This window comes from Pinus tabuliformis, chromosome 1_2 (assembly GCF_031772625.1).
Source record: "Pinus tabuliformis cultivar Carrire ecotype Pingquan chromosome 1_2, CPIR1, whole genome shotgun sequence".
In the NCBI taxonomy this organism is placed as follows: domain Eukaryota; kingdom Viridiplantae; phylum Streptophyta; class Pinopsida; order Pinales; family Pinaceae; genus Pinus; species Pinus tabuliformis.
In genome coordinates, this window is record NC_142298.1 from 207,506,891 (window position 1) to 207,519,612 (window position 12,722).

Genomic DNA, 12,722 nt, shown 5'->3' on the forward strand with positions numbered 1-12,722 from the left:
AATTAATGCTAACATTAGTTTAGGTTGTACTATTTACAAGTTTGAAAATATCAGGACTAATAAAAATATAACCGATTGTTTTAGGTTCGGTTCAGCTTTGGTCCTTGGGAAGAGACCAAATTTTTCAAAAAACTTTGTTCATAACTATTGAGCCCAAACTAAAAATAGCTCAAATAATGCTATCTCTCTTTGTTTCGATTACTATAGTCCATGTCAGGACGGCAGCGACTAATAACATGGTAATATAACATGAGAAAATATTTAATAAAATAATATAGTAAAAATACTCTAGCCCTCTAATATAGTAAATGCATTTGAGATAATTATGAGTGAATTGCAAATGACTAACGAATAGTGAACAAGAACGGGGTTACCATCCGCTAAACTGCAAATCGTATATACATCTTCAATTATTTTTTGATTGGGTAATGGTATAAACTTTTAAAATTTAATAATTTAAATAATTAATAAAATTTAATACATGTCACTTTAATAAAACATCTATCTAACTAAATAAATTAGTGATTAATATTCTTTTTTAAATACTTCTCACTTTAATCTTGAGCAGTCCATCCCATTTCCCCAATTAAACATTTATCTAACTAAATAAATGATTGATTAATAATTTTTTTTAAATACATCTCACTTTAATCTTACGCACTCCATCCCATTTCCCAAATAAACACATTTATCCACGTAATTATTATCATTCAAATTATTTGCTTTGAATGGCGCTTCGTCATCATCTTGGGCACCGCAAAACTATCGACCGGACAGACGGACAATCTTGGCATCATAGCGATTTTTGATGCGGCCTGTGCTCTTCTCCCGAGTCCCATCCCAAGAAAAGTGAACTACGCGGATTTCACACTACATTTCCTCACTGGTATATATAATATATATATATATACCTGCATCCATCAGTATACACAGTGACTATATAGTTAGGGCAAGACGCTCGCTGCTGTCCGCCATTTTGTACGCGGACGCCTAAACTGCGTACCCCCATTGACAGAGAAGATATTGATCCAGCAAACTCTTTCTTTCTTCGAAGGGCATTTTTACACATGTCGACCAAGTAATTCTAGGGTTCTATTCGCGTGTCCTTCGATTTTCTGTGGCAGTTGGGGTAGGGACGAGGTCAAGGCCGTAGATTTATTTCTGCCTCGATTCTTCTTTCGATGGTAGTGGTGCCCAACTGCAGACAATTCGGTAATTAGCCTTTTTACAAAACCAATTTTTTAATTTTTATTTTTTGCCTTCTACTTTCGTCTCCCATTCCTTATCAGTATGAAATTGCCCAAAACATCAATCTGAATATTGGCATTCCTTTTCTGAAGTTTTAAATAAATGTTATAATGTTTGAATTTTGCGATCTTGAAGCTGGGATCTGTGTTTCCAAGGTCTAGATCTGCATGGGATTTCAGTTATAACATGGCATGCTTACAAAGTTGTTTTTTTAATTAAATTTCATTGAAAATTACCCATACCAGTCACACTAAACAATAAACCGTGGAAGAAAACCAACCCGACCATTATTACTTTATAAAGCAATGTGGTATTACAAATATCTGGTTAGTTTGCTTAGCGGGAAAGTTACCTTCTGGTAATCATTGGTAACATTTTGTTGTGCCCCACCTCTACGCTGGTGTTATTTATTTCTTGCTTTCTATTTGCGGCGGTTGTTCTGATTTAAGCTGTGGGGGTTGGTTTGCATGAAATTTCCCACATCCCAGAGTCTGGTACAAGTTATAGGAGGTGGTTTGCACTAAATTTTGCTAGCCTCGGAGGCTGTTAAGGTTTACCGATCCTCTAACATCGATAAATTCAAATCTCGTACATCTTGGCATTCCAGTCAAATACTGTGTTCCGGGCCGTGTTTACAACTGTTACCCAAATTGGTATTGCTGTCGACACTGGAATTCTCTGGCTTCTGAGAATAGTGGGTGATAAGGCATTTTGGGATCTTGGTTTCGAGCAAGACGTATAGTGGGTACCTACTTGAGGGGTTGATTGTATCTGAACATAATGCATAGCCGATGGCATTGTTTAGATGATTTTATCATCATCGTTTTAGAAGCAATATGGCACTTGTCATTGACATCAATATACTTGGAAAGCAACATATTAGTTTTATTTGATGTTATGGTACCTTTATCATCCGTATTGTTACAAACTTACAACTACTTTTCTTCGGGGATGTACTGAGTTGTCGAGTTCTTCAGTCCAACTGAATACAATAAATAATAGTTGTTGCTTGCCATGGAATCAGGATTTTTCAACATGCATGGTAAGTTTGCTGAGTAGGGAAAGCTGATTAGCTTGCTTCATTTGTATAACCCAGTGTTGTGGGGGAGCACCACCCCTCGATCCCGCTCCCAATCCGCTTTCCGGGCGGGAGCGACTCGGGAGCGGGTCGGGAGTGTGCTCCCTAAAAAAATTTGCGCTCCCTGCCTTTTCGGGAGCGTTTAGCCTTTTTTGCAATTTTTTTTCAAAGAAACAAATAAGTTTTGAGAGGGGCAGCTTAATGATCAAGCCTATGGCCCTAGTATTGATATGCAATTCATGGTAATGTTAAATTCTGAAGATTAAGGAGAATGTCACTTTTACTTAAATTTTTAACATTACCATGAAATGATTCAGGGTGTTTGAGAGTGGTTCCGACCTCATTGGATTTCATATGGAGAAAGTAGAATTTTAGATTTCATTTAAAATCCAACAGACTTATCAGTTTTTCAGGATTTCAGGATTGGGGTTTGCAATGTTTCCATTGAATTCTGTCATGTATTAGGGTATGAAACTCGTATTTAATCAAGAGCGCCAATCCCTCTATGTACATTGATGTTAGTGACATTGGTTGTTGAATTCTCTGTCATGACCCCCCTAAAAATGTACACATCACTCAAACAAAATCTTGACTTGACATGCTATGCTTTTTCTATCTTATGTTAATGCTTAGAGGGTGATATTAATGACAAAGATCCCTATATAGATACAGAGGTAATGACAAAGATACCTCTGGATATTAATGCTTAGAGCATGGTATTAATAACAAAGATCCTGATTTTCCAACAAGACTAAAAAATTAGACATTTTTCGTGGTGGCAAGAGGCCTAAGCATAAGAAATAGATATTAGATTTACTTGTCTTTTCTAGTTTCTAGTAGTTTTTATAACTATTGACTCTTTCATATTTATTATGATATTTTTTTAAACAATATATGACAATTTAAGTTTGAAGTTGGCAATTATAACTCATTAGTAATGAATTATGAATATGATGCTTCATGAAAGTTGAAAGTTGTTTCATTTCATTTCATGTTAGATATTATTTGTTGTAATGGTTACAATTAGCTTACAAGTACAACTTTGGTGATCAATGATGATAACTGTTATATATTGAATTTTGAAAGCTTGAAACTTTAAGATTGATGAATCATGAGACTCAATATGTTGTATGTTACTATGTAACTAACTTGTGGACGTGGTTGATGAAGATTATAACTTCTAGATGATTGTTGTTATATGGTTCAATCTATGTTTTTTTATGTTTTTTATATCTAATTCATCATTCTACATGTTTTTGTTGACATATATGTATCAAAATATAAAAAATATATAAAAACGCTCGCGCTCCCAAACCTGTAGCTTCTGAAAATGTCACTCCCGCTCCAAGTAACACTGGTATAATCATAGTCTTCCTGTTCTGTCCCTTGGCAATCTTGTATGCACACTCTTTTGTTATTATAAAAAAATATTGACATATATGTGTATGCATCTCAAACTTGTGAGACCGTTGTACTTGAGCTCTTATTTTACAAAATGGAGGGATGTAATTATCTGAGTATATATCATCATAATACTCCTATAATGCAAATGTAATAATATACTATAAATAGGTGGTGTAACGACCATGATTTTGGTTCTTCACGTCATTTATTCTTATGCATGTGTTTCCCTTGGATCATCGCACCATTCCTTGCTATATAATTTAGGCACTTCATAATTTCATATGCATTTATTTTTAAAATTGATTCGTTTAGTTGTTTTGTGAAATGTGTATCTTGTACAGTTTGTAATCTTGAGCGGTCATTTTAGTGTTTAAGTGCAAATGTGCTAATTTTATGTACTTTCAACTTCTCATTGACTGATAGCCATGCAAATCCAATAGATACTAATTAAAAATGTGTCCGGTATAAAGCTTGTACTTAGCCTCCAGTTACAAGAACTAGTTTTTGCCAAGCGTTTATATGCCTCTGTGTTTGGAAGTTTTGAATAAGTTTAGTGTTTCGCTTACTTTTAATTCCTTTCATTTTAGGGAGCAGAACACACATTTCAGGTTTCCTTTTGCATAGTCGGACGTTTTTCTTTTCCTTAATGTCATCTACATCTTAATTTACTTTTCTTACAATCAAAATGCCCATTTACTGATCCACCATTTCGATTGTAAAGGATCAGATATCTTTGTACTGGCTGAAGTGAGCTTAGGCATTGTGATTGGCTTCATCATCTGTATAGTTGGAATCCTTCTGAAGAATAATATACCTGATCGTTTGGCATTGAATGGTTAGGTGTTGGTGGGAAAAATCCTTTTTTCACTAGTAAGGCATATTGATTTATTACATTTGTATAGTTGCAGTTGAACAAGCCAAGATTCAAGGTTTAAAATTGATCTAACTATGCAACAGTTATTTCAAAGTCTTAGAACTTGGTTAAAATAATTATTTATAGGTCTGTAGAGTTAAACTGATATTATGTCACATGTTTGGCTGTGAATTAATGATTTACTCTGGTCTTATATTGCAGGTCTATTTTCTTGCATTTATTGGTTGCCATTCAGAGTATGGACTTAGTTATATAAAGGGGATGTTGATGATTCTATCCCGCAGTGGCATGGGTTTTCTAGCAATGTGCTTCAGTCTGCTGCTGTGAGGACATACCTTTAATTTCCAACTTTCTTTCCAGTGAACGAAACTTGGGATATTCCTCAGTATTGGGGATGTTACTTGTGATTTAGGAGATTTTCACAACAAAAAATTAGCAGAGTTGCATTGTTTCTGAGTAAACAAGGGCAACAATGTTGATCAACAAGTCACTTGTACTAACCTATCTGTACCTGCTGATATACATTTCACTGTCTTCAGGTGTTATTCTCTACAATAAGGTACCTTTTCTTCTTGACGTTTCCATTCCTTCTTGAACATTACTTAATGCAATCCAATCTGGTTGGCAAAATGGTCAATCTTTTGTAATCCTTTTGACAATGAAGATTGCTGAATAACATAGTTAAAATAGAAATATTGGTGATTAGTTAGGGGGAAAGAGAGTCATTATTGTCTTTATTCTCTGTTAATTGTATTCTAAAATCTATACTTGGCAGTTTCCTGTATTATCAGGACAAGGTCAAATTGAAATTTTCAAAGTTCAAATAGGAATTGGTGAATGTTGCTTTTTTTTTTCCACTTGAGCTTTTTAAAATAGAATGTGATCTATCATGGGCCAACAAGAAAGAAAAAATTTATGTCGATATTCACGAGGGACCAAAGAAGGTTTAAGGGACTAAAAAGCATATCAAGTAATTACTAATAAACAACGTGGAAGTCCCTAGGGCATCTCTGAAAACAACAAAGATCAAAAGAAATAACCTAATAAAGGGGTGGATCCAAGAGGTTGAACCCAAGAAATTGTAGTAGAGATAAAGCTATAAGAAGAAATGCATCTTTTAGCAAGGGAAGTTGACATACCTTGTAGCCAGGGTTAGTTGAGAATCAGGGGTGGCAAGACCCTAGCTAGTGTCCAAAATAGAGGATGTGTCAGCATCTCTGTCTCTCACCACGAGAGCACCAATGCTAACCCTGTTAATGTCCTTTGAGGAGTGATTTGGGCTAAGAGGGCCCAATTTTGTAATCCTGGGGGCGTGGGAACTCTGTGTTGTGGCTTTCCTGGCATAGGAGGCCGATGAGTCTTGAGGAAGAAAGAAAACTAGCGATGTGCATTTTGTGCATGACGTTTGTGTGGGGAATGGTAGCTTCCCCTCTACGATGGGAGTGAGAACTAGTAAATCAGGGTGGCCCTGTGGTCACGTGTGCGAGGTAGCACGACCTCACAGATCTGCCACTATATGAGTTTGTAACTGTTGTAGCTCTGCTTGACTCTATTTGTATATATAGGCTGGAAAATAAGGTAAATGGTCTCTGTTACAATATTAAAAGATAACCCACTTTGTTAGTGATAATAGTTATGCCTAGAGCATCATTTTTTCTTTACTTAGCATAATAGTTACTAGTGCATATTCACCTTTATGCATAGCATTATGCATGTTCACATTAAATGTAGCTATTATGCATGCTTACATTTAATGCGTCACTCAAGACATCCTTTGTAACGCCTTATGGTTTGTGTTTTATAACTCTGTTCATAAATGTCAATTGTCGAGGATTCCAACTTCTTTTTTCTTGGATTTCCTTAGTATGTAAATCAGCTATAAACAAAGACTCTTGGGCATTAGAGGAGGGGTCTGGAAATGGGTGATATTGTGGGTAACCTGGAACAGACTACTTAGGCCGAGAGTGATGTCAGGCTGCTAGTGCTGTATAATCTGATTTGACGTTTCTATTGTTAGTACTGAATTTGCTGTTGCTGGTACAGTTATTGCCGCTGTTGCTGTTGTTGGTGCCCTATGATATCTGAGCCACTTTCTTGGCCTTGAGGGTGGTCACCAACAATGGCTTTTTTTCAGCTTCTCATGGGTTAGATAACTAGGAGTTAAATGTTGCATTATTGTGGAAGAAGCCATAAGGACTCCCTTAGAGGGGATGAGGGATGCCATGGAAGAAATGAATCAAACTCTGCATAATTAATTGCGACAATGGACAGAAGGGATGGGGAGACAGGAATAGTAATGAGGATTAATATCAGAAGAGAGACAAATTGACGTGGTAATAAAACTCCTTTTGCAGGGAACATTAATAGGAGGATGGGCCTTTCATGGGAATGATGGAAATCAAGGTAATGAAGATATAAATCGTGTTGATCAGTGGATTCTTAACAGAATTTTGATGCCCAAGTTTTATGGGGTAGATGAAGAGACTAAACCAAGGGATTGAATCAGTACATTGCCATGTTTTCTTCAATTAAATCCCGTCGAGGACTGTTGGAAATATCCGATATTTCACCCAAACGCCTATCTGATATCTGATATTGCATCAATATCACAGTATCTTTTTTCCACTCAACATAAATGACATTGAGTACACAACAATGTCCTTTGAGGAGTGATTTGGGCTAAGAGGGCCCAATTTTGTAATCCTGGGGGCATGGGAACTCTGTGTTGTGGCTTTCCTGGCATAGGAGGCCGATGAGTCTTGAGGAAGAAAGAAAACTAGCGATGTGCACTTTGTGCATGACGTTTGTGTGGGGAATGGTAGCTTCCCCTCTACGATGGGAGTGAGAACTAGTAAATCAGGGTGGCCTTGTGGTCACGTGTACGAGGTAGCACGACCTCACAGATCTGCCACTATTTGAGTTTGTAATTGTTGTAGCTCTGCTTGACTCTATTTGTATATATAGGCTGGAAAATAAGGTAAATGGTCTCTGTTACAATATTAAAAGATAACCCACTTTGTTAGTGATAATAGTTATGCCTAGAGCATCATTTTTTCTTTACTTAGCATAATAGTTACTAGTGCATGTTCACCTTAATGCATAGCATTATGCATGTTCACATTAAAGGTAGCTATTATGCATGATTACATTTAATGCGTCACTCAAGACATCCTTTGTAACGCCTTATGGTTTGTGTTTTATAACTCTGTTCATAAATGTCAATTGTCGAGGATTCCAACTTTTTTCTTGGATTTCCTAAGTATGTAAATCGGCTATAAACAAAGACTCTTGGGCATTAGAGAAGGGGTCTGGAAATGGGTGATATTGTGGGTAACCTGGAACAGACTACTTAGGCCGAGAGTGATGTCCGGCTGCTAGTGCTGTATAATCTGATTTGACGTTTCTATTGTTAGTACTGAATTTGCTGTTGCTGGTACAGTTATTGCCGCTGTTGCTGTTGTTGGTGCCCTATGATATCTGAGCCACTTTCATGGCCTTGAGGGTGGTCACCAACAATGGCTTTTTTTCAGCTTCTCATGGGTTAGATAACTAGAAGTTAAATGTTGCATTATTGTGGAAGAAGCCATAAGGACTCCCTTAGAGGGGATGAGGGATGCCATGGAAGAAATGCATCAAACTCTGCATAATTAATTGCGACAATGGACAGAAGGGATGGGGAGACAGGAATAGTAATGAGGATTAATATCAGAAGAGAGACAAATTGATGTGGTAATAAACCTCCTTTTGCAGGGAACATTAATAGGAGGATGGGCCTTTCATGGGAATCATGGAAATCAAGGTAATGAAGATATAAATCATATTGATCAGTGGATTCTTAACAGAATTTTGATGCCCAAGTTTTATGGGGTAGATGAAGAGACTACACCAAGGGCTTGGATCAGTACATTGCCACGTTTTCTTCAATTAAATCCCATCGAGGACTGTTGGAAATATCTGATATTTCACCCAAACGCCTATCTGATATCTGATATTGCATCAATATCACAGTATCTTTTTTCCACTCAACATAAATGACATTGAAAACACAACAATGTCCTTTGAGGAGTGATTTAGGCTAAGAGGCCCCAATTTTGTAATCCTGTGGGCGTGGGAACTCTGTGTTGTGGCTTTCCTGGCATAGGAGGCCGATGAGTCTTGAGGAAGAAAGAAAACTAGCGATGTGCATTTTGTGCATGATGTTTGTGTGCGGAATGGTAGCTTCCCCTCTACGATGGGAGTGAGAACTAGTAAATCAGGGTGGCCTTGTGGTCACTTGTACGAGGTAGCACTACCTCACAGATCTTTGTAACTGTTGTAGCTCTGCTTGACTCTATTTGTATATATAGGCTGGAAAATAAGGTAAATGGTCTCTGTTCCAATATTAAAAGATAACTCACTTTGTTAGTGATAATAGTTATGCCTAGAGCATCATTTTTTCTTTACCTAGCATAATAGTTACTAGTGCATGTTCACCTTAATGCATAGCATTATGCATGTTCACATTAAAGGTAGCTATTATGCGTGCTTACATTTAATGCGTCACTCAAGACATCCTTTGTAACGCCTTATGGTTTGTGTTTTATAACTCTGTTCATAAATGTCAATTGTCGAGGAATTTAACTTCTTTTTTCTTGGATTTCCTTAGTATGTAAATCGGCTATAAACAAAGACTCTTGTGCATTAGAGAAGGGGTCTGGAAATGGGTGATATTGTGGGTAGCTTGGAACAGACTACTTAGGCCAAGAGTGATATCCGGCTTCTAGTGCTGTAGAATCTGATTTGACGTTTCTATTGTTAGTACTTAATTTGCTGTTGCTGGTGCCCTATGATATCTGAGTCACTTTCTTGGCCTTGAGGGTGGTCACCAACAATGGCTTTTTTTCAGCTTCTCATGGGTTAGATAACTAGAAGTTAAATGTTGCATTATTGTGGAAGAACCCATAAGGACTTCCTTAGAGGGGATGAGGGATGCCATGGAAGAAATTAATCAAACTCTGCATAATTAATTGCAACGATGGACAGAAGGGATGGGGAGACAGGAATAGTATTGAGGATTAATATCAGAAGAGAGACAAATTGACGTGGTAATAAAACTCCTTTTGCAGGGAACATTAATAGGAGGATGGGCCTTTCATGGGAATCATGGAAATCAAGGTAATGAAGATATAAATCATATTGATCAGTGGCTGCTTAACAGAATTTTGATGCCCAAGTTTTATGGGGTAGATGAAGAGACTAAACAAAGGGCTTGGATCAGTACATTGCCATGTTTTCTTCAATTAAATCCCATCGAGGACTGTTGGAAATATCTGATATTTCACCCAAACGCCTATCTGATATCTGATTTTGCATCAATATCACAGTCTCTTTTTTCCACTCAACATAAATGACATTGAATACACAACAATAAACAGGCAAATGAATATTTTGGCAATACCAACAGTACACATCACTTTAGAATCTTTACAGATTCACTTCCTAGAGCTGTCACAACACTCAACGATTCAGAACAATAGCACTCCTTACAGAGAATACAATACTAATTAGCAACACAACTACCGACTTACAAGTTCTTTCTGTTACTGCTCTGTTTGCCTGCACAATTTCACTTTCTTGTTTCCTGTTATTAATAGAGAACCCTAACAACGACGTTGCTATCTGCTGCCTCAAGTGTTGTTGCGATGAGAGGCCATTTTCATTACAACTTTCGCTGCCAGATCGACTATAATTGGCCTCACTGCTACAGGAAGAACAACATCAAAGGTCCTCGCTGCCTCAGATAGGGTCACTGAAGAGCTCCGCTGCCAAATTTGTTCCTTAATTAACCTTTCTGTTGTCGAAATGAGGGCTCCGCTACCCTTGAACTGCCCTAGCCAGTACGTAATACCACATAACGATCTATCTGTTGCTCAAAGAAGAGCCTCTCTGCCCTAGAGTTGCCACAGAGTGAACTTTGTTGCCCTAGATTTGCTCTTATTCAATCCATGGTGCCACAAACAAGGGTTAGAATGAAGTCTGCTGCATCAAATAGGGGTCTGAACTTAATTCGTTGCTCCCCCAATTGCCTCAAACTGCCTCAGTGTCATAGACTTATGCCACATGAGCCACAAAATATATGGCGAATGCCACAAAGTTCCTCCTCAAGCCAAATAATCCACAAAAATCCTCCTTAGTTTGCCACCACTATATGAAAGCTTCCTTAGGAAATTATGCCAAACAGAGTAGAGATAGGGTTTGGCTAGGGTGGGATATTTCATGGGAATCATGGAAATCGAGGGAATGAAGATATAAATCATATTGATCAGTGGCTGCTTAACAGAATTTCGATGCCCAAGTTTTATGGGGTAGATGAAGAGACTAAACCAAGGGCTTGGATCAGTACATTGCCATGTTTTCTTCAATTAAAGCCCATCGAGAACTGTTGGAAATATCTGAATTTAACCCAAACGCCTATCTGATATCTGATATTGCATCAATATCACAGTATCTTTTTTCCACTCAACATAAATGACATTGAATACACAACAATATCCTTTGAGGAGCGATTTGGGCTAAGAGGGCCCAATTTTGTAATCCTGGGGGCATGGAAACTCTGTGTTGTGGCTTTCCTGGCATAGGAGGCCGATGAGTCTTGAGGAAGAAAGAAAACTGGCGATGTGCATTTTTTGCATGACTTTTGTGTGGGGAATGGTAGCTTCCCCTCTATGATGGGAGTGAGAACTAGTAAATCAGGGTGGCCTTGTGGTCACTTGTACGAGGTAGCACTACCTCACAGATCTGCCACTATTTGAGTTTGTAACTGTTGTAGCTCTGCTTGACTCTATTTGTATATATAGGCTGGAAAATAAGGTAAATGGTCTCTGTTACAATATTAAAAGATAACCCGCTTTGTTAGTGATAATAGTTATGCCTAGAGCATCATTTTTTCTTTACTTAGCATAATAGTTACTAGTGCATGTTCACCTTAATGCATAACTATTATGCATGTTCACATTAAAGGTAGCTATTATGCATGCTTACATTTAATGCGTCACTCAAGACATCCTTTGTAACGCCTTATGGTTTGTGTTTTATAACTCTGTTCATAAATGTCAATTGTCGAGGATTCCAACTTTTTTCTTGGATTTCCTTAGTATATAAATCGGCTATAAACAAATACTCTTGGGCATTAGAGAAGGGGTCTGGAAATGGGTGATATTGTGGGTAACCTGGAACAGACTACTTAGACCGAGAGTGATGTCAGGCTGCTATTGCTGTATAATCTGATTTGACGTTTCTATTGTTGGTACTGAATTTGCTGTTGCTGGTACAGTTATTGCAGCTGTTGCTGTTGTTGGTGCCCTATGATATCTGAGCCACTTTCTTGGCCTTGACGGTGGTCACCAACAATGGCTTTTTTTCAGCTTCTCATGGGTTAGGTAACTAGAAGTTAAATGTTGCATTATTGTGGAAGAAGCCATAAGGACTCCCTTAGAGGGGATGAGGGATGCCATGGAAGGAATGAATCAAACTCTGCATTATTAATTGCGACAATTGACAGAAGGGACGGGGAGACAGGAATAGTAATGAGGATTAATATCAGAAGAGATACAAATTGACGTGGTAATAAAACTCCTTTTGCAGGGAACATTAATAGGAGGATGGGCCTTTCATGGGAATGATGGAAATCAAGGTAATGAAGATATAAATCATATTGATCAGTGGCTTCTTAACAGAATTTTGATGCCCAGTTTTATGGGGTAGATGAAGAGACTAAACCAAGGGCTTGGATCAGTACATTGCCATGTTTTCTTCAATTAAATCCCATCGACTGTTGGAAATATCTGATATTTCACCCAAACGCCTATCTGATATCTGATATTGCATCAATATCACAGTATCTTTTTCCCACTCAACATAAATGACATTGAAAACACAACAATGTCCTTTGAGGAGTGATTTGGGCTAAGAGGGCCCAATTTTGTAATCCTGTGGGCGTGGGAACTCTGTGTTGTGGCTTTCCTGTCATAGGAGGCCGATGAGTCTTGAGGAAGAAAGAAAACTGGCGATGTGCATTTTTTGCATGACTTTTGTGTGGGGAATGGTAGCTTCCCCTCTATGATGGGAGTGAGAACTAGT

General features: G+C 37.8%; 1 protein-coding gene across 4 annotated transcripts in view; it reads left to right on the plus strand.

Moving 5' to 3' along the window:
- The first annotated feature begins 736 nt into the window (after positions 1-736).
- Positions 737-12,722, plus strand: part of LOC149205184 (putative sugar phosphate/phosphate translocator At3g17430) — a 160,524-nt gene continuing 148,538 nt past the window's right edge. The window contains exons 1-3 of one of the 4 annotated variants that reach the window (XM_089394934.1): positions 737-1,212; positions 4,452-4,600; positions 4,806-5,163. In XM_089394934.1, the coding sequence (XP_089251060.1) occupies positions 5,077-5,163 (87 nt within the window). In that variant the 5' untranslated portion in view covers positions 737-1,212; positions 4,452-4,600; positions 4,806-5,076. The remainder of the gene's footprint in view (positions 1,213-4,451; positions 4,601-4,805; positions 5,164-12,722) is intronic. The other 3 variants (XM_089394935.1, XM_089394933.1, XM_089394936.1) reach the window with 3 other exon arrangements.